This window comes from Trematomus bernacchii, unplaced genomic scaffold (genome assembly GCF_902827165.1).
Source record: "Trematomus bernacchii unplaced genomic scaffold, fTreBer1.1, whole genome shotgun sequence".
Lineage (NCBI taxonomy): Eukaryota > Metazoa > Chordata > Actinopteri > Perciformes > Nototheniidae > Trematomus > Trematomus bernacchii.
In genome coordinates, this window is record NW_022987739.1 from 838,653 (window position 1) to 861,081 (window position 22,429).

At 40.4% G+C, this 22,429-nt stretch overlaps 1 protein-coding gene across 1 annotated transcript; it reads right to left on the minus strand.

The window, feature by feature from the left end:
- Positions 1–1,814: 1,814 nt before the first annotated feature.
- On the minus strand, positions 1,815–22,139 carry jade3 (jade family PHD finger 3). The gene is made up of 11 exons (XM_034147527.1): positions 21,954–22,139; positions 14,927–14,986; positions 14,765–14,847; positions 13,680–13,837; positions 11,470–11,660; positions 10,549–10,760; positions 9,979–10,146; positions 8,161–8,277; positions 7,507–7,959; positions 5,651–5,768; positions 1,815–4,234 (listed from the first exon to the last, which is right to left on the minus strand). Exons 2-11 carry the CDS (start codon positions 14,973–14,975, stop codon positions 3,492–3,494), a joined length of 2,292 nt encoding a protein of 763 aa, XP_034003418.1. The 5' UTR covers positions 14,976–14,986; positions 21,954–22,139; the 3' UTR covers positions 1,815–3,491.
- Positions 22,140–22,429: the final 290 nt, after the last annotated feature.

The window sequence follows — 22,429 nt, forward strand, 5'->3', positions numbered from 1 at the left end:
GAAAAACATTTACACATTTTCAAAAATGCACTATTCAAATCTGCTATTCAAATGCTATATATATATATATATATATATATATATATATATATATATATATATATATATATATATTAATAAATAGTGTTCTTTGACTGAGTTTAGTCTGATCTGAATATATTCATTAATTGTCCAAATTTTAGCCTTTTAACCCATAAGGACCCACCGGGTGTCACATGAACTTTAAATGTTCTGGAAAGTTGCTCATACAGCTTTAGCCTTTATCTTATCTCATGAAGTCCCTCAGTGACAAACACTGAACAGTCTGGTGGGTCATGGTCCAGGACATTTGATTGTGTGTTCCCATAACAACATGTCCAAGATGTCCATGTGCCAGGCTAACACATGTGACAGAACAAGCTACATTTCAAAAAGCTTGTTTTTTGTTGCTAAAGGTAAAATTCAAGCCATTTAAGAATTAAAATGCTTACATAACAAGTCCTTTATTACATTTAACCTGTTGTGGAAACATTTCTTGATCAAATAGAGAGGCGAAGTCCCGCCCATATACTTCCGACCCATGGGACCTTATTTCGGAAAAAGTTTGTATTGAAGTCAATGGAGAGAGAAAGATTATCTTTCGATCCCGTTTGAATTGTGCCATGAATTACACATATGATGTTTGTCAATCTTAAAGAAAATGTCCATGTCAAAAAAGTCACAGTTTGTCGTAAAACTGTTGAAATATAAGACTATGAAAAATACGCAACTAGAAAGACTACAAATCCCAGAGTCCCGGTCCCGCATGCTGGCTCTTAGGAACCGACTAACTCCCCTTGTGTGTGTGTACAGCTCTCAACATGCCCAGACTTGGAGTGATTTTCACCTCTTTTAATACTTTCCGCCTCATTCTGAAAGAAAGAAGTGAAATGTGCCAACGTGACGGCCGTCTTGGTGTGTGGTGCGAGACGGGAGATGTAGTTCATTGAGCGGTTTCACACAAAAAAAGTGTTACTTCACAGTTTTACGCCACCTTTAAATTTTTTGACTTGTAAAATGATCTTTTAAATTGACAAACATCATGTGTGTAATTTGTGGCACAATTCAAACGGGATCGAAAGATAACTTTTCTCTCCCCATTGACTTCAATACATAATTTTTCCGAAATAAGGTCCCATGGAGCTCAACCGGAAGGGGAGGGACTTCGCCTCTCTATTGATATGAAACAAATGAGACAAACATCGCTGTGACACTGGGACTTTAACCCTAAACTTTCACAGTAAACCCGGAGTGACATATGCACAATTAGAAATATTATCTGCTCAGTTAATTTAGCTGATTCAATTATATTGAGTTAATATGTTCTTTATTCTTCAATTCAAACTAATTTAAACCAAAAAATCATCCTCGTTAATGAAGTTATAAATGAGAGTTATTTTACCATTAAAGCCCAATGTGACATATGTCACTTTTCAGATATTTGACACTAGGGGGGGTTACTTGTCAGAAATGAGTTCTTGGTGGTCTATTAGTCTAAATTATGTTCCCCTTAAATTTCCCAAAAGTAGAAATGGGTCCGGGTTCTTATCCAATTTTCTTTTTAAAGATAATGCATTATTAAAACTGTGTGCATGATGTTGAAATGTGGCGCTGCTGCCATCTAGCCTTTCTCACAGGTAACTCAAATGTCAAACCTGTATCCTGCTGTTTTTAATGTCCTTCTCATAAACTAAAACCATTATTCATTAAACAACAAAATAAAGCTTTTGTTGTCAAAATGAGTCCACATAAAAATACTATATCGCCTCCTTTGACAGAATAATCCAAACACTGTAAACCAGTTATTCCAGGTCTTTTATTACAACAACAAAAAAGGTAACAAGAAACAGAAAAAGACAAATATAGAGGAAGTGAGTGACAGTGAAGGCTGATCATGTGATGAGCTGAGGGAAGAACATCTGAACTCTAACTAATGAACATGTACTTGATTATTTGTTGAAAACATTGTCTTTAAATGTCTTCGTTTTGATATAAAACCGAAAGAAAATCTCAACTGTTGAGAGGCTGGAAACTGCATGAAAAATTACCAAAATAGCTTGCGAATATTTTCTGTCGTTCGATTTATAAATGCTGCTTTGAGTCAGGGAATGTCATTTTTCTTTCTTACACACATTTCTTTTCACTTTGACACAAGAACTTCCATGTTTTTCATGCTCCTTTTGTTCTACAAATGGTGTAAAACTGCACACACACACACACACACATTTCTGTTTATAAAACGACCCCCCAATACTTGACCAATATAAAAGTCAGTGTATCACCTGTGTGAAAACAAACTGTAACAGACAAGTGTGTGAGAAACAAGTGCAGGAGATGCTGGATTTCACTTTCTGGTGATGATTTGCTTTGATAGTGGAACATGTGAGATTCACAGTATTTACATCCCAATTTGAACATGTCTCATACAGCAGTTTGAGTCAGAAATGCAAATTGAACGTGTGCGTTTCATACAAAGATGTGCAGAGTACAAGATGTTACTGTAGTCAGGATAAGGCAGTCGTGAAAATCCGACAGATTAACACAGGGCTATTTTTGTGATTTAATTAACAAATGGATGATGATGTTGCTGAAAATTCCCTTAATGCATCTTCATCTTCGCGTACGTACAGTAGAGCTGCAACTAGCAATTATATTTATTGCGGTATAATATAGCATCTCTCTGGTTCCCTCCACAAAAAGCCAATGGGATTTTACAATTGGATTTTGGAGTATTGAAGAAAATTGTTTATGACATTTTATTCAGAAGGATTAGCTCCACCACCGCTAAGCTAAAGGCGGCTAATGGTGGACGTGATGATGTTTATTCTTACTTTTTAAATTCACCAGCGGGATATTTACTGATAAAAATATGTTCACCTTGTTTTAACCACTGACCGTATTTCAGGCTTCTAACCAAAAGCACATTCAGAAAACCATTGACTTTAAGATGAGGGAACAGGAAGTGCTAAAATGCTGAGTCATGGCATGGTTTTAGGACTCATTCCTGCACCACCTATTAGCTTTTTGGTCCATAAAATGGTGAAAAATGAAGTTTTGTTTGGTCAACAACTCAAATATATTCAGTTTATTGTCAAAGAGGAGAAAAGAAAACGAGAAAATATTCACATTTAAGAAGCTGGAGTTACAGAATTTTGTCTTTTTTTTCTAAAAAATGAAATCTATCAAAATAGTTTTAACAGTTTTGAGGATGAATCTCTGCAGCTGTAGTGTATAGGCGTGTTCACAAAGACACTTAGGAAGACTAAACTGAAAAACGGAACCGTTGACTTTAATTAAATGTATCATATCAACAGATTTCACAAACATGTATTAGGTTAGCAACAATATTAAAGTTAGACCGAATTGCTTTCAACTAACCTAATACAATGATGTGAAATCTGTTGAGATCATTTATATAATTAAACTCAACATTTCAGGTTTTTCAGTGTGGAGGGGGGGGGTGCACACTGCCGTCACCTTTGCACCGGGTGTCTGGAGCCCTGTTTCTTTTGGGGGTCGGCCGGCGGCGCCCCCCCCTGTCGCCGCCGGTGCCTCCCTTTGGCCTCGGGCTCCGAGTCGCTGAGCTCCAGGTCGGGACAGTACCCGTCGCTGTCCTGCCTCCCGCTCGCCACCGGGGTTTCCGACACCGGCTTGGCCCACAGTCTCTCTTTGCGGCTCAGTTTGTCGGAGGCCCTCAGGTCCTCCGTGGTCCTCACCAGGTTGATGGTGGCCTCTTTAAAGGAGCGGCCAAAGTGCTCCATGGCGGACTTACGGAAGCTGCTTTTTGTAGCTTCCTGCTCGCTGGGAGTCTGGCAGGAACTGTCCTTCTTCTGCGACACCAGCTTCTCCAGCAGGCCGTTGGATTTGCCGTTGCTGTGGGAGGCGTGTCCGTGCAGCGCCGCCTGCAGAGCCAGAGGCTTCCCGCCGGGCTTCGTGACGGGGAGCATCGGGCGGCTAGAGGAAGAGGAGGAGGACGAAATACGCCCGTTTGAACGTTCGTCTCTCCGGTTGTGTCCGTGCATCTGAGGCTTCCCCAGACCCAACCCTTCCCCTGAATGATCCGTCACATTCACGCTATTGTCCGGGCACAGCGGCCCATTCCCGGATTTAGAACCACCGTTTCCCAGGCTGGAGGATTTGGGCATTTTTAGCTTCAGAGTTATTCTCGGAGGAGGACGAAACAGCACGCTCTCAGCGGAAGAGGAAGAAGGAAGACCTGGGGAGGAAGGAACACAACAAAAGGCTTCAGATTGGATTGTATGGTAAATGGATGTATTTATATAGCGCTTTATAAGATAAGACAAGACTTTATTTATCCCTAAAAGTGCAGTAACAAGAGCAATTAAATATCTACAGGAAACATGAAACATAGACGGTCACATTATTAATGTAAATATTACCAGTATTTTGTAGTGCAAAAAATCGTAGTGGCAGATACTTAATTGCACGTTATCATAGCATCATAACAGGGTTGCCAACTCTCACGCATCTGGCGTGTGACACACGCTTTCACTCTCACTCTCACACTCTCACGCTGCCCAAACTATTCTCACGCCAAAAACAAGATGAACTGGCGATCGTTTTTGGTTGGTTATTTACAATGTTGAGTTGACAGCTGCTCAAGCTGTTGATCTGCTCCCTCCCCGCCCCCACCACTCTTAACAACGTTAACAGACAGCAGAGCAGTGGGAGCCGGTTGGTCAATCCCCGACCCGCAATGCGCATGCACAGATCTAAGATCCAGTAGAAATGATAAAAAAGTAAAAGTCTGCTGCTTATTGTTCTAGTAGGCCAAAATAGAGTCAAAGAGTATATGAGAGTGAGAGTGTGTTAATTAATATATTTGGCAGTTTGGAGTAAGTCTGTAGATTTGTTTGTGTGTGTGTGTTTCATGTATAGGCCTCTCACGATAATTAATTTTGTTGGATACATTTTCCCGGAAATTATTGCGATAAACGATAATATTGTCGGCACCGTTGTATGACCATTTTAGACCACTGACATAATGATAATATATAATAATAATTCAAGTACATCCTTTCAAACTGCTAGTCACATCCTCATGTAAATGGCAATTTATCGAGTTCATTTTTATTTATCGTACGATAAGTCAATTAATTGCTTATTGCGACAGGCACACAATAAAACAGTGGAAACGAACATGTGTTTGACTTTCATTAGTGAATGAAACTTTGTGCCCTTTATAGTCTGTGTCCAATATTGTGTATTTGTATACATCCTATATATATATGCTAAGGTCTCGCTGCTGACACGATAGCAGTCATTTAGTGCGCATATGTGTAATTAAACCCATGATATCAAAATCTCACTCCAGCCAGGTACCCAAAGTTGGCAACCCTGTCATAATAATAATAATAATAATAATAATAATAATAATAATAATAATAATATAGTCTTTGCATCTCCTCAAAGTCATCACTCACCCATTCACACCTCGTTCATACAGAGCAATGTGACACTTTTTACTCAAGGAATCCAACATTCACACACATTTCATGCCATCGGGAGCATCTAGTATCTAGTATCTAGTATCTAGTATCTAGTATCTTGCCCAAGGTAATATCACAGCATATTATTGGCAGTAACATCAAAATGGCGGCAGATGGCTCACCAGCAGAGAGCTCCTGGTTCAGCAGCTTCATGTGGAGGTTGAACATCTGCTCCTGGGCTTTGCTCTGCAGAACCTTCAGCTTCTCACGACGACTCACCATGTAGCACAGATTCCTCACCTGCAGGACGAGAGGTGGAGACAATAAGAACAAGACCTGCACACTTTTACAACTGCATTATCTGCTACCTTTAAGTAAGGAATTCGGATCGGATTATTGCAGAAAAATTATCTGTGGCAAAAAAACGTTTATGATGCTTACACGTTTTGTTCAGCAGGAAAATCTCAATATATTAACACGATTTTATGATCTCTCAAGTAAAAATCTAACATTAGGCTATAAAGGAACTACAGCTATAGGCGGCTAATGTTGGGCTATAAAGGAACTACAGCACGGTCACATGACTTCACGTCACCACCTCTAAGCTAAAGGCGGCTAATGTTGGACTATAAAGGAACTACAGCGCGGTCACATGACTTCACATCACCACCGCTAAGCTAAAGGTGGCTAATGTTGGGCTATAAAGGAACTACAGCGCGGTCACATGACTTCACGTCACCACCGCTAAGCTAAAGGTGGCTAATGTTGGGCTATAAAGGAACTACAGCACGGTCACATGACTTCACATCACCACCGCTAAGCTATAGGCGGCTAATGTTGAGCTATAAAGGAACTACAGCACGGTCACATGACTTCACGTCACCACCGCTAAGCTAAAGGCGGCTAATGTTGGGCTATAAAGGAACTACAGCGCGGTCACATGACTTCACATCACCACCGCTAAGCTAAAGGCGGCTAATGTTGGGCTATAAAGGAACTACAGCGCGGTCACATGACTTCACATCACCACCGCTAAGCTAAAGGCGGCTAATGTTGGGCTATAAAGGAACTACAGCACAGTCACATGACTTCACATCACCACCGCTAAGCTAAAGGAGGCTAATGTTGGGTGTGATGACGTTTAATCGTCTCATTTAGACACTTATTAGCAACTGCTGTTTTTTTTTTTTTTAATCCACCAGTGGGGTATATTTACTGACATATTTTATGACGAGAACAAAATGTTAAAATCTCTTCATCTTGTGTGAACCAGACCTTATTTCAGGATAACGATGAAAACACACATTCAGAAAACCATTGAAACAGGAACAGGAAGTGGTAAGATGCTAAATATTTTCAAGGTTTTAGGATTGATTCCTGCCCCACTATTAGAATAATGATGTAAATCCCCCACCAATACAGTCAAAATTAAGTATCAGTCAAAAAGGATGACAATTCTTTCCAAATCGTGCAGCCTAGCGCCTAGCATATATATATATATATATATATATATATACTTCTGAAAGAACATCCATAACATTCATCTGTTTGCAACTCATATATATCAATATTCCAATTACTGTATATAGACTATTCTGCACTGTTTTATTGTGTTGCACTGTTGGAGGAGCCTGTGACCTAAGATTTTCATTATCACAACTACTTTCTGTCCCCAGAGTCAGAACTAAACATGGAGAAGTTCAGTTACCTGCCGGTCCGCTGCAACTCTTACTACTTTTAAATCCAGGCTGAAGACTTTTCTTTTTGACGCTGCTTTTAATTGAACTAATTACATCTTAAACTGCACTGTAACTTTTATTCATGTATTTTGTCTTTTAATGTATATTTTATTATCTTTGCTTTTTAATAACTGTTTTTAAATGCCATTTTCTTCCTGTCTTTCATTTTTGTAAAGCACTTTGAATTGCCTTGTGTTGAAAGGGGCTATATAAAGAAACTTGCCTTGCCTTACACTGTAGCTATGAACACATGACAATAGAAGCCTTGAAACTATAAAGCAGGCAGCAGCGGCACCCACCCTCTCCAGGTCCTGCCTCAGGTGCATGAACATCCTCATGCGGGTGTGGATGCTGTCCTCCTGCGGCTGCAGCTCCAGGCCCTCCTCGCCCTGTCGGGGGGGCAGCAGGGCTCGGTTGAAGTTGGCCTTCCTCTTCAGCATCCAGTACTGGAAGATGAAGTCCACGAGGCGCAGCGACAGCCCCACGACCCCCACCAGGTCCTCCTGCTGCACCCGGGTGAAGAACTCCTCCTCCAGCTCCTGCAGCCTCTGAGCGCGCTGCCCCCCCTTCTGCGCCTCGGGGGGGGCTTTGGATCGGGCGGGGCTCAGGCCGGGCTCTTTGGACTTGCTGTGCTTCAGGCAGTAGGATTTGAACTTGACTTCGTCGCCCTCGTCCAGGATGGTCTTCATCTCCAGGCTGTGCTCGAAGGCGCAGGTCACGTGGAAGGGGGTGGTGCAGTTCTTCACCGAGCACTGAGGGGAGAACACAGATGATGTTGTTTATATGGAGGGAAAAACACTGAATAACATGGAAGCAGGGTATAAGCAGGAATCCTGAAGTCACATTTAATACCTTTTAAGACCCTTTCCATACATTTTAAGACCTCATCGCCACTTCAAGTTTTAACCGGTTGAAATTGGCCCATTGTGATATTTCTTTTTAAGGACCCTCACCTGGATACAGGCCCCTGTCTTCCACTTGCACAGACTGCAGATGAGGGACCACCGGCTGGGGGGGATGTGCGACACTTTGGTGATCGGCTCCATCCTCTCCGGACAGGCGATGCTCACCTGCAGAGAGAGAAGAGGACAAGTTCATATTTAAAGTTTATACTTTAAACTTCACAGTTTGAACATTTAAACATTAGTAATGAACAGGTGATGAGATGTGTAATAATGTTGTATCTAGCTATACCTTATAAGTTATGATTCATTTGTGTTTTCCCTTCCTCATTTGTGAATCGTTATGTAGTTATTTTATGTATCAAAGTGAATGTTGTTATGCATTTCTTTTAATCGAATCATTTCTTAAATTTGCACATGAACTAAATTCAAATCATTATCAGGTTTTCTGGCTCTGCCCTGTTAAGGTCTTTTGGAGAGAGATACATAAAGCCTTACAATATACTTTCAAATGTCATGCCCATGGAGAGTAAGACTTTGTTCTTTGGACTCACACCTCAAGAATGGACTAAAAAAACACAAATATTTATTAAATCTGTTGCTGGTAGCGAGTAAAAAAGCTCTTACAAAGAAGTGGTTATCACCAGAAAGTAGGGCTGTGCAATTAATCGTATTTTAATCGCAATTACGATTTTGGCCTGCCACAATTACGAAAACAACATAATCGAAAAAAACAATTATTTAGCTTTGCTTGGTTGTGACAGCACTGCAACATATTTGATCTAATTAATGTTGGTCTCATTTATTTGTATTTATCATATTTATATATGTTTAGTAGCTTGTTGAAGTGCGCTCCAAAATATTTGTTGATCTTGTTTATTGGTATTTATTATTTTGATATTATTTATTTAAATGTATCATTTATTTAAGTATTGGTTTTTCAGTTGAATTATACGTTCAGGGTAATCAACAGTTAAAAAGATACTGTTCAAATTATTATTTGTTTTAAAGTTCAATAAATGGATGTTTTCAAAGTCAATGAATAATCGTATTTAATAATCGTGATATCAATTATTGACCCAAACAAATCGTGATTATGATTTTTGCCATAATCGCACAGCCCTACCAGATAGCCCAACTTTAAAACGCATGAATGGATATCCATGCTCTGCATCAGCCAAACGGCTCGCTGCACCCGCACTGCGAGGGGGACCCAAGTTCCCACCAGCAAAAACACGTGGGTTTGCTATCCTGGCTCCAAAATGGTGGAATGAGCTCCCCATTGACATCAGGACAGCAGAAAGCTCACACATCTTCCGCCGCAGACTGAAAACTCATCTCTTTCGACTCCACTTCGAGCAATAACATTACTAACAAAGCACTTACATACAAAGCACTTATATGATTCTGTTTTCTTCTAGTTTGTATCTTCTTGGTCGAATGCACTTATTGTAAGTCGCTTTGGATAAAAGCGTCAGCTAAATGCAATGTAATGTAATGTAATCTATTACAATGGACATTTACAAAATGGAGAGGATAACATCATCTGTCAATCACAAACTGGAACTATTTGTGTCACGATGGAGAAAGTGGACTGATTTCGTAAAACCTCATAGGTCAGATTTTATTTTTACAAATGTATGATTTTACTGTGAAGTCCTGATCACTCCCTAATGTTCGTATTGTTCGTACTTTTTACTGTTTTCATTTGATCTTTGTGTAAAAAAAGAAAAAGGCATTTCGGACAGACAAACTTAAGATGTACAATTACTTTGTCTTCAAAAAACGCTGTGTAATGGTTTGCTGCCAAATGTCAATACAAAAATAAATCAACTTCACTGTAGAATCACAAAGAGGTTGGATTTGTACCTCTGGGATCCACAGGGCGCAGCTCACGTGGGCCCACTTGGTCCCGGCCCGTGTTGCCTTCATGGCCCCTCCCTTCTGAGGACAGAGGATACACTGCGGGTCGATGCCGAGGACACAGGTCCTGCAGAGCCAGTTCCCCACGGGCACTTTGACGATGCCATAACACGCCTGGGAGAGAGAAGCATTTAAGATATTAGAGACTCAATGTTTTCAGCAACATCAACGAGGACAAATTATATTCTGCTTGTTGTGGGTTTCCCCTTCCCTGTAGTGTGCTCTAAAGGTTTCTGTGCATGTAAACGGTCTGCAAAGGCTACAATCTGCGTATCGTATTAATACAAATTAAAAAGACTATAAATAAACAAGAAAGTAGAAAATATACATGTTGAATTTACAACTTAACAGGAACAAAAACTAAATATAAAGCAAGTTATTATATATACATAAGTATGTGAGGGATGGAGGATATTCCCTCCAGGTGGAGTTTCTCCCAGACACTCAAACAAAATCTACAATCAGCAGAATAAGTCGAACGTTGAATTGACCGACATGTATGCTGCGTGTGTTTACCTGGTGGACGCAGATGTTGCACTTGTCGCAGAACACCATGTCGTTGCCCTCCTCGCTGTCGGGGGAGCGGCACACGTCGCAGATCACGTCCTCGTCGTACTCGATGCCGAGCCCCTCCACCGTCTCCATGGCGTGCTTCATGTTCTCGTGGCACTGCGTCTCCAGCGCCTCCATCACGCGCTCCATCGTCAGCTCGTCGATGGATTCCTCGCCTGAAGAACAGAGATCATCGGATCGTTTTTAGTGTGTTTAATATATCTTAGATCTCCAGCTTTAGGGAGGCAGCTGCTGATTCTGTGGATGTAATAACTATGCATTCTGACGTAGTAATACATTTGATTTGAAGAGCGCTTTTTTTGGTACTCAGAGACACTTTACATGCTAAAATTCATAAAAACAACACTTAAAATATATAAAACACAACAATAACTATTTTTGCCGTTGCTTTTAATTTACCTATTCATATCTTACACTGCACTGCAACTTGTATTCATGTATTTTATATCGGTGTTATTCTATATTAGCTTGTTTATGATTTGGAAAGCACTTTGAATTGCCTTGTGTTGAAGGTGCTATATAAATAAAATTGCCTTGCTCGAAAAACACCATAATTCGCTAATTTCTTTGACAACTAGTGAAGTTACTATACTACGCTGTTGCAAAGCTATTCTCTATTCAATTATAACTAATATTAAACGTGTCACATGTCCAAACTGCACAACTTGGGTTACCAGAAATACACTCAGATGGTGTGAACAGCCCTCCAGATTGTACATGTTCGCACAATATTTTCAGAACATTTGTAACAAATGATCCTAATGCAAAGTGGTGGAGACAAAGTCGCCCGTTTCCAAAAGTAGTGGGAACATGTTCTGTAATGTAATGGATGCTCCAGCGTCAGGGAGCAGCCTCTCTCCTCACCCATGCGCTGCAGCTGCGTGTTGAGGCCGTGCAGCCAGTGCAGGTCCATGTCGTCCAGGTCGTAGCGGCACATGTTCTCCGACAGCTCCTTGATGTTCACGTATCCCGGCTCAGCGGACTCCTGACCGGAGCTCTGGATGAACTTCCTCTGGAGCGTGAACAGCAGCTCTTTGGGACTCTCCAGCACCGCTCTGAAACACAGGAAACAGAAGCATTCAGTGCTGCAGAGCCAACAGGGATTCCAGTTGATATGTTGTAGGTGAATTAAGTTGTAGCAGCACAATACTAGGGATGCTCCGATGAATCTGCAAGACATCAGCATTGGCTAGGAGCCCGAGATGCAAGAAGAAGTGCGATGTCCTGTTCAGATGACGTCAAACCCAACGGGATGCCATAAATAAACTACACAGAATCACACTACACACCTACGCAATGATTACATTCAGGCAGACTGTAGAATACAACCTCTGTGGACCATTTATATACTTATTGAAATCAAGCTACATATAAAGCCATGTTAGGGAAACTTCCATCCTACATCTGCTCCCTGATCTCACGGCGAATTGTAAGTGGCTACTGCCTGAGATCGCATGCTGTGGTTTTATTAAATGTGCCAACTGCTAGGACTGTCTTAGGGAAAATAGCATTTAGATGCGCAGCTCCACTGTCCTGGAATAGTCTGCAATTAAAATGGAAACTGAGCAATCTGGTGCCACTAAATGTTTTTAAAGCTCGGTTGGATGCTACTGAATCGGAAGCTGTTGGTACCTGTGCATGTGGATAGTTATGTAAATTGTAATCCCTGTAATGCTACTGTATGATGTCCTTTTGTTGTTCTGTTATGTTTTTAATGTTTCATGTGGAACCTACTTGAGCAGGTCTCCCTTGAAAAAGAGATCAATGATCTCAATGGGATACAACCTGGATAAATAAAGGTGTGAAATTAAATGAAATGAAGCTACAAAATGTAATACCTTGGAAAATGCCGTTTAATACTTTTTAATAGCCTTCATTTTCGCTAAATTGATTGACCAACTTTTAATACTTTTTAAGACCCCGCGGACACCCTGTATTAAATGTGTCTTATTACTATAAAAATAATTGGGCCATAATGAATTAGTGGAGCTAGGACACGAGCAAAAGAAGCAAAGGGAAGGAAACCACATAAGGTTTTGGGATGATATCCTCGAGTACTGAAGAGTAGTATTTAAGGCAGGGGTGTCCAAACTACGGCCCGGGTGCCAAATGCGGCCCGCGGACCATTTTGAATCGGCCCTCAGCAAATTCAAAAAGTATAATGACTTAAGTATAATAAACTAGGCTTTTCTTATATTGTACTACTTAAATATATATGTTCAAAATATATTACATACTAGCATTCATGTGTTAATTAATAAGCGCAATTTTCCAATAAATTCAGTCAATTAAAGTTGAAAACATGTTCTAACATATCTTAGTTGATAAGAAAAAAGCACAATGACTTATTTATATAACAAGCTTGAAATACACCCTTCATATTTCTCCTCATTATAATCAATCTGAAGCTTCTGTTTTAATGGATGAGCTGCTAACAAAATAAATGAAACCCTATGGAGAGCTGTTTTTTTCTAACAGCCTTTTTCAAGTATCAAGAATAATTTACCTACATTTGATTGACTTTTCCAACTTATAACTGAACTTATGAGGCAATAAACCTCTCCTCTAGTGAGTGGCCCAGCCCTTCGTATATGTTTCTGTATGTGGCCCTCGGGGAAAAAAGTTTGGACACCCCTGCTTTAAAAGTGGGGTAGGTAAGTTTGAGAAACCGGCTCGAGATACACTTTGTGTTATATTCCATGGAATGCTCTTAACATCCCGATAGCAATGAATATCTTAAGTGCTTTGACAAAAAAATCCATAAAAAAATGTCATCTGTGGAAGCCGTAGTACTGTAAAAAGCACGACCAATCATCTGAGCCGGCCCGGCTAAAATAACTGGAAGGCCTACCTGCCTGTCAGCCTTCCATCTGTGCACAAACTTATCTCGTGCCCTCATTGGTCATGTGAGCGTTCGTGTGTGTTGGAGGAGGGGCTCTGTAAGGAAGTGGCAGATTTTTTCCGGCTGTGTATTTTCAAATTCTAGCGCACTCGAGCTGGTTTCTCAAACTTACCTACCCCACCTTTAAGGAATGAAAGCATATTTCCACTGAAGTCAGTAAATGTAGTGTTACCTGACGGAGGCCTGAGGGATGGTGTCGGGGCTCGCCAGCACCTGAACCCCCTTCTCCCACTCCTGCTTCCAGGTGTCAGCCAGCAGGTAGTAATCCTCCGGAGACACGTGGTGCGAGTCAGGAAGCTTCATGGCGCTGATCAGGTCTTTTCTGAACACCTGAGAGGGGGGGGGGGGGGGGAGAGGATCACAATCAGACATTACAAATACATGTTTATTCAGTCCTGTGTTTATTGACTTCTGTTGGTTTTAAAGGTCCCCTATTATACTGTTTTTCATCAATATATTACAGGTCTCAGATATATACAGAACATGTCTCTGATTGGCTGAAACACCAAACAGATCATTGCAGCATCCCATAATCCCCTCTGTTTCAGCCCTGTTTCAAAAGTGCTGATTCTCTGTCTGTTACTTTAGATGAAAATAAGGAGCCCCTCCCCACGCCCCTCTGAGAGATATTTGGTTAAAAGAACACAATGGTGCTCTAGGAGGAGATTCAGGTGATAAGGTGGGGGGGGCGGTTACCCTGGTTGGTGATTGGCTAATGGTTACACAAGCCAAAAAAACGTTATGACATCATAAAGTGGCCAAAATCTGATCAGCTCATTTTCAGACAGGTTTTTATAAAAATGGATCAGGACAAAAAGAGAGAGAATCTTTGTTCCTGAAACTTTCAGAGTCTCTTTACACAGAGGGGACACATGTTGATGAAGAAGAGACATGAAGAAGAGGGGACACATGTTGATGTAGAAGAGACATGAAGAAGAGGGGACACATGTTGATGTAGAAGAGACATGAAGAAGAGGGGACACATGTTGATGTAGAAGAGACATGAAGAAGAGGGGACACATGTTGATGTAGAAGAGACATGAAGAAGTGGATTTTGCATAATAGGTGACCTTTAAGGAATGTGTTGTTCAGTACTTGTGGGTTATCTGTCGCCACTTTTTTAGTTTTTTTCACACTCTCTAAATAAATACCCACTTTTTAAGAGAGGGTTAGGGATAGTATATTTTTGTGAGAAAGTGGTGACAGATAACCCACAAGTACCTGTTGCTATTTTTTAAATAGAGGAAATAAACGTACTTCAGCCGGTTTCTTCGGGACGGCGGCGGGGGTTTCAGGTTTGCCGCCATATTTGTTTGAAGAGCAGAAAGAAGTAGAGGGACCTAAAGGAAGAAAGAGGGTGTGAATAAAACCACATAACCTTTTTAATAGTTCATGTTATGTGTTTAGCAGAAGACTTACTCTCATTGTCAGAACTGTCGCTGCTGCTGGAAGAATGGAGACGTTTCATCCTGTAACATCCTGACGAAGAGAAAGAGAGAAACATGTCAATTTCAGTTTTATTGGGAGAAAGGAGTCTTTTTTATGATTATCAGGATCATTGACGGGGAACTTTCATATAATGCCATGCCTTCACATAATACATTTAATTTTTATAGTGCTAGTGAAAGACGCTTTACAAAAGTCACACATAACAAACACAGACGGAAAAAAATAGGTACTTTTCCGTTAAGATAAAGTCACTGTTTTGGAATCAGATGCCAATGTGGGTTTCCGTGAACATACATCCCTTTTGGGGCTGGATGCCCATTCCACTTTATTGTGAAACATTTCAGCATCTTATAAATCATAAAAACTGAATTCTTAGTGGTTAATGCAGACACATTTTGATTGTGTTCTGGTTTTATGTTTCAGTATTTGTAAGCAACTGTGACTGAAAGAATATTGCTTTTATTACCGGACTTTGACCGGTAAAATATACTGAAGACCGGCAAATCTAAATCTCTCAGTCTCCGGTCAAAATGTCCGGTCAAAATAATTTCCCCTTAGCGCAATACCGCATCAGTTGCGCCACTTATGTGACAGACAAGAATAGTATGTGACAGACAAGAATAGTAAATTCTAATGTCTAACACTTAATGTGGAGAAAGAGATGTCCTGTATGGGTTGATTGTGCGTTGATCTGTTGGTAATGCCTCGGGGTTCCGATGGGCATGTAAACAAATGCATAATGCTGCGCTATACTTTGTGGCCTCACCCGGTTGCATAGCGACGCTTATTGTTTAGGTGTCTTTTAATAAGCAGGTAGTCATATCATTAGCTAGAACTAGCTAGATCTGATCGATATGGACATAAACGTGAGTGAAGTCTAATCTGACAGGATAGAGAGATCAGCTGCTGCTGACTAGTCGACACGCAGCTCTGCATGATCACCTACAGCGGTGAGCGGAGCAAAACACACACTTCAGGTTAGAAAGTCACACGTAGCTATTTTAATTACCTCTCAAACTACCTAAACTAGTTATAGATATGTTTAGTTTTACTGTAGAGTCACTCATTACTGGATCCGCGAGCTGCATGATACTGACGGGCTGTCAGGAGAAGGAGAGAGCTCTCCGTTTATTATTCCCGTGTTATTGTAAGTTACTGTACACTTTTGAATAATGTAGTTAATCCACTATAATTAGTTTGTTTAATATCGAATCATATCAATTTGTTTTAAAGCTCAATAAATAACAAAGAAGACCTTTGACCGGCACTTTTCTCATTTTGTCCGGAAGATTTCAACTTTAACGAACATGTTGACCGGCAAAAAACAATTCTAACGGAAACTCTGGCATGCTCTATACAAAAAAATAAAAATAAAACAACCAGTCAGTATAAATGTACAGGTACAGGTTTTGTAAAGTGTACATGTTCTGTTTTAAAATAACTGCCATGTGTGGAATAAACAAATAAATATGTAAAACTGAGTCTCTCCGGAAAAGAATCCTGCAAAAGCACCACTTTAAATATTGTGTTGACAACAGATATGATCAAAAGTTGAAAATAAACTAAGCAATAAAGAAATCTCAGTCCGTAACGACGACCTGAATGAGAAGCAGCTTTGGTGAGCAGACAGAATTAGAGTCTAGCTTTAGAGAGGGAGGTAAAGCAGTCTCCAGCCTCCTGAACTGAACTCATTGAAGGTTTTAAATGCTGCAGCTCTGAATACAGTTTCTGTCTCACAGACAGGACATGCCTCACATTCCCCATGAGGACAGGAGGGGTCGGGGGGGCAACCCTCGCTGTACGATAAGTCAATTACACCAATGCAAACTGTTCGGAGAAACAGCAGTCTGTTAGCGGTTAGATAATACAGTGTGTTCACCAGGGAGGGTTACTTTTAGATCACTAACTTCACTTTTTAAAGGTCCCATGTCATGCTTTTCTGGTTATTACCCGTCCCCTTGTGTGTTATGAAGGTTTCTCTGCATGTAAACGGTCTGCAGAGTCACAACCCCTCAAAGTACACCCTGTAGCGAGTAAAACTCTAACACAGAAAAGACCTGTCTATGCTGCCCCAGAACGCCTCGTTGGAGATTTCTCTTTTTCTTCCTGGGTACAGTGACGTGCCCATACCCAAATGGACCAATCCGTGGAGCCGTTGCGTTACGTCCGCGGACTGGTCCATTTGGACTTCCTCACACACTCAATCTTTTCTCAGCTGCAGCTCCGCCAATTTCTCCTCCCTGAGACGGCGGGACGCGGCGAGGCTGTGAGTCTGTGTGTGAGCACACACACAAACTCCCAGCCAGGCTGCGGGTGTGTGTGTGTGTTCGGGCTGGGTTTCGCTGTGTCTCGCTGTCTCGCAGACGGCCACTGGGCTCATAGGGAGGGGGGGGGGGCAGGAGCTCCAACAAGCCGTTTAGGACAGAGAGTGAATACACATACTATACAGAGATGCTGTATGAGAAACCAATGTGAGTTTGGAACATTGCACAATGTAAATCTATTCTAGTAGACCTCAACAATGGAATTATGATCAGTAGAAATGGCCATGACATGTGTTAGAGTCAGTATTTTTGATTTTATAAGAAAGGCCACCTAATTGTGACGTCTGTAGTCAATGCACTATAAAAGGACTACAATTCCCACGGCGCCTGCACTAAAGCCACAGTGATGGGCAACCTGTTGAGAGACACCGTCGAGGAACAGTTTTTAACCGTACACGTACATACAAATCGTACAAGTACCCTTTAAGTTATACAAGCATTATCAAGAAAGAAAGAATACCTAAGTTGTTTGTTATTTTATTTGAGTTTTGCCTATTTCGTTTGAATATTGTAAAGGCCTATTTTCTTTGTTGCATGTGCAAAGGTTTGTTATTTTATTTTGAGCAAACGCATCGCAACATCATCTAAACCATCGGAGGCCAAGCAACACTTCAAACTGTGAGTAATTGAAAGGAAAGAAACGAGTTAGAGCTGTCTGTTTAAGGCGTCTAGTGGCTTGATGGAAAGACAAGGAAGGAAGCCACGACAACATGGGACCTTTAAGACTCTTGAAGCATTTATCATCACATCTCAACGTTGTTTTTTAATGCAATGGGGAAATTAAAATGTAGAGAATTCCTTTATAGCTCCAGAAATCAATGTTTTTTTATACTAGATGTTCATTTTAACTGTGATGGCATGTTTTCATCAGGTTTAGACCGACTTAATGCGTGTTATTTTCCAGGTTAAGGGATCAACAGTGGACTTCAATGAATCATTAGAGAAATATCTTTAAGAAACAGCATTTAAAAATCATTAAAACACGGCTTAGTTTAATACTTGATTCTGATTGGTCAATTTTGAATATTCTGCAGTCTGCTATTTTTTGCTAGCAGACCGTTGCTAAGGAGAGCAGACTGTTGACGATCTGATCAATGGACTATGTGCAACACTAAAGAAGACAGGAAGTAAACACTAACGGGAACAGCAGAAGAAGACAGACAGGAAGTAAACACTAAAGGGAACAGCAGAAGAAGACAGACAGGAAGTAAACACTAACGGGAACAACAGAAGAAGACAGACAGTAAGTAAACACTAAAGGGAACAGCAGAAGAAGACAGACAGGAAGTAAACACTAAAGGGAACAGCAGAAGAAGACAGACAGGAAGTAAAACACTAAAGGGAACAGCTGAAGAAGACAGACAGGAAGTAAACACTAACGGGAACAGCAGCAGAAGACAGACAGGAAGTAAACACTAACGGGAACAGCAGAAGAAGACAGACAGGAAGTAAACACTAACGGGAACAGCAGAAGAAGACAGGAAGTAAACACCAAAGGGAACAGAAGGCTGCAAAATACTGTATCATCAGACATTGTGGGGGTAAAATGTAGCAATAATAATTTTTTTAAAACACCTCAAAACCCCCTCAGTAAACTCTGCTTGGAGTTGTATTTATAGAAAATGTTTTTTTTGTTGTATGCAGCGGGGAAAGAGTAGTAGCATGATGTTTTTAAGGTAATTTATCTGGCATTGCACGTCCTGCGATGCGAGTATTGTTCATGTATTGCAACATCAATGCTGGAACAACTCATCTGTTCGAAAACAACAACGACAAAAGATTAAATAAACAAAATGATCAGATCATCCTGGAGGAATTTCTACATGAGGACGAGCTCATTGAGATGTTTTCAACAGTATTTGAAACATTCAATGGTTTTAGGTGAGGGTCTTTGTCGAATAAACAGCAGATTACAATGAATATAACACACTGTTCAAGGAGATCTCGGGCACATTTCTAACCCTTTTCCCAAAGTTTCTAGACTTGGTTCAAACCCTGCTGGGTGTTTCTGGACTGAATCTATTTTTAAGATGAAATCACACACAGAGCGCGCTGTGTTTCTCTGCAGAGCGGCATGTGTTCCTGACGTGAAGAGCGCCTCTCCCGCAGCAGCAAACAGCGCTCAGGTCGTCAGGACGGAGGTAAACGATGAATGAAGACACGTCTAAAAGCTGCAATTCTTACAATAAAAATGCAGAACTGGATCAACCTAAAAGTTATGCATGCTGAGACTTTTCCCCTGTTGCTATTCAGCGTTTTAAGTCTTCTTCAATTTCAATTTTGTGTTGTTAAAAACTATTAATTGAGTGACAAATTATCTGTTGATTTTTTACCCATAAAAAGTAAAATGCCTTTGGACAATTTCTACTTTTACATTTTCTGACATTTTCTGGGTAAACTAGGGCTGCAACTGTATTATTATTTCTGATTATCTGTTGATTATTTTATTTATTGATAGTTTGGTGCATTAACTTCAACTATAAATCCATCATGATACTTTTAAAGGTAGGGTAGGTAATTCACTTCAGAAACATTGTTATATTCCATGGAATGCTCTTAACATCCCGATAGCAATGAATACATTAAATGCTTTGACAATAAATACATAAAAAAAATGTAATCTGTGGAAGCCGTAGTACTGTAAAAAGCACGACCAATCATCTGAGCCGGCCCGGCTAAAATAACTGGATGGCCTACCTGCCTGTCAGCCTTCCATCTCGTGCACAAACTTATCTGGTGCCCTCATTGGTCATGTGCGCGTTCGTGTGTGTTGGAGGAGGGGCTCTGTAAGGAAGTCTGAAGGAAGGGGCAGATTTTTTTTTTTCGGCTGCGTACTTTCAAATTCTAGCGCACTCGAGCTGGTTCCTCCATTCTTACCTACCCTACCTTTAAGAAATAATCATTTAGAGTAGATCCTCGACCTCGACATGATCATTTAAATAGATTTTTGCAGAAAATGTGTATTTCTTTAAATCTTATTGCAATTGTAATATAAGTTTAAATATGTTTTCTAAACATGAAGCCCTTAAGTATTATAGGTATAGACACCCAGCAGTGTATAAAGTACTTAACATGAGTGCCAGCTTAACAATAAAGTGATAAACACATACAGGAATCAGTAATATAATGTACTACTTCTTTCTTGTGTGTGTGTGTGTGTTAAAGGGCTTGAAGAAATACTCTGTTAAGTGCTTTCATGTACTCACATTACCACACACACACACACACACACACACACACACACACACACACACACACACACACACACACACACACACACACACACACACACACACACACACACACACACACACACACACACACACACACACACACACACACACACACACACACACACACACACACACACACACACACACACACACACACACACACACACACACACACACACACACACACACACACACACACACACACACACACACACACACACACACACACACACACACACACACACAAGTCAGGGTGCTCAGTAGTGGGTGAATTGGGAGCTTTTTCAAACATAAACCCTGAACCTGCTGCCCTGCCCAAAGAGCCGAGTTGGCGCCAAACACACACTGAAGTCAGCTTCCGGTTGGGCAGTTAAGGGGAAATGTAAGGGGAAGCTTAATTTACAGTACTAAGGGTAGGATCCCAGCTTCTTTAAGCATCATTTACATGTTAGACATTGTATTTAAAGGCTGTCTGAAACACACTTTAACATTGGAAAGATTTATATTTATGTAATATATTTTTGTTTTTGTTTACTTAAGACTGGCTTAGATTATCACTGAGAGGCTTAATATTATTTAAGACAGATTCAGATTTGTGGACTTTATTCTATATGTAAAAATGCAATATTATAATTAAAACTATTTAAAAAAAAGGTAGGTTTTATTTTTCTTTCTTATTCTATACCATTTTATTAGTCTGTATTTATAAAATCAGATTTGTATCGCACCTTTTATTTCTGCTCCACACTACCTCTTTTTAAACAGGTTATATTTTGTGTAAATATTGTCTTTATATTTCTAATTTGTAACAATAGTCTTTAAAATAAAGACTGTTTTTTACACTATCTTTTGCTCCTTTCTTTTAAAAAAACATTCTTCTTCTCTGTGTGTTTGTAAGAAACATTTACACCAAAGCAAATTGCCCATCTGTGTAAACCTACTTGGTAAAATCTGATTCTCATTGTTATATAAAGTGTTTTTTTAAAAGAGACAATGTGGTTAAATAGGAAAAAAGCTGTTTAATCTCCCTTTTGTTACGGAAGGACTTTAACTAAAAGCTTTTACAAACAGGCTTTAACAACAGAGGAACATAAAAAAAGGAGAATCTGTCCTTTAGAAATGTTATATGAACTTTCCCCTTAAGTGCCCCTATTGTAAACTCCCATCCTGAGTCTGACTTCAGCGCCGCGGCCTGCAGGCTGTGGAGAAATCAAACGTGGGCGCCACCATCACACAAAGATGTCACTTCCTTCCTACACACATTAACACAAAGTATTCCGCTCACAAACACCGGCTCCATTATCCACAGAGAGGGGGACAGGAAAACACTCTACATTAAGAAACATTAGCGGGGTGAAGCAGCCGAAATACAGGCAGGAAAAGGGAGCAGGCCCCGGCTAAATCCTGGAACACATATTGTTTCCATTCCCCCCATTTTACCTTCAGTCCACCGGCTGCTGTCCGCTCTATTCCTGCCACTTTTCAGTCCGGGTCAAACCTCCAGAATACGGGGTGATATACACGGAGTCTCCGGTGATTTTAGAGAGGGGAATTTGTTTTTTTTGTATCCGAACCACAGAGGGAGATCCTGGGCAGCAGTCTGTCCACCACCACGGCACAACAGCTCTATTGTACCGAGACGCCCGCACGGTCCTAATGCCCGCCGGATTCCATACAGCCGGGGTGCGCTCGATTTACTCACCGGTATTACCCCCTATCTTTTAGACCACAATGGGGAGAAAAAAACGTTATTTATTTTTTCTTTAACAATTGAAAATCATTATTTGCAAACTCCGTGTATAATTCAATGTATTTATATTTTACATATTAAAATATACTTGAAAATCAATGACTTACTACACCACAATTGTACAAAAATAATCAGGTTTTTTTTACATTAATGCCTATTTTTACGT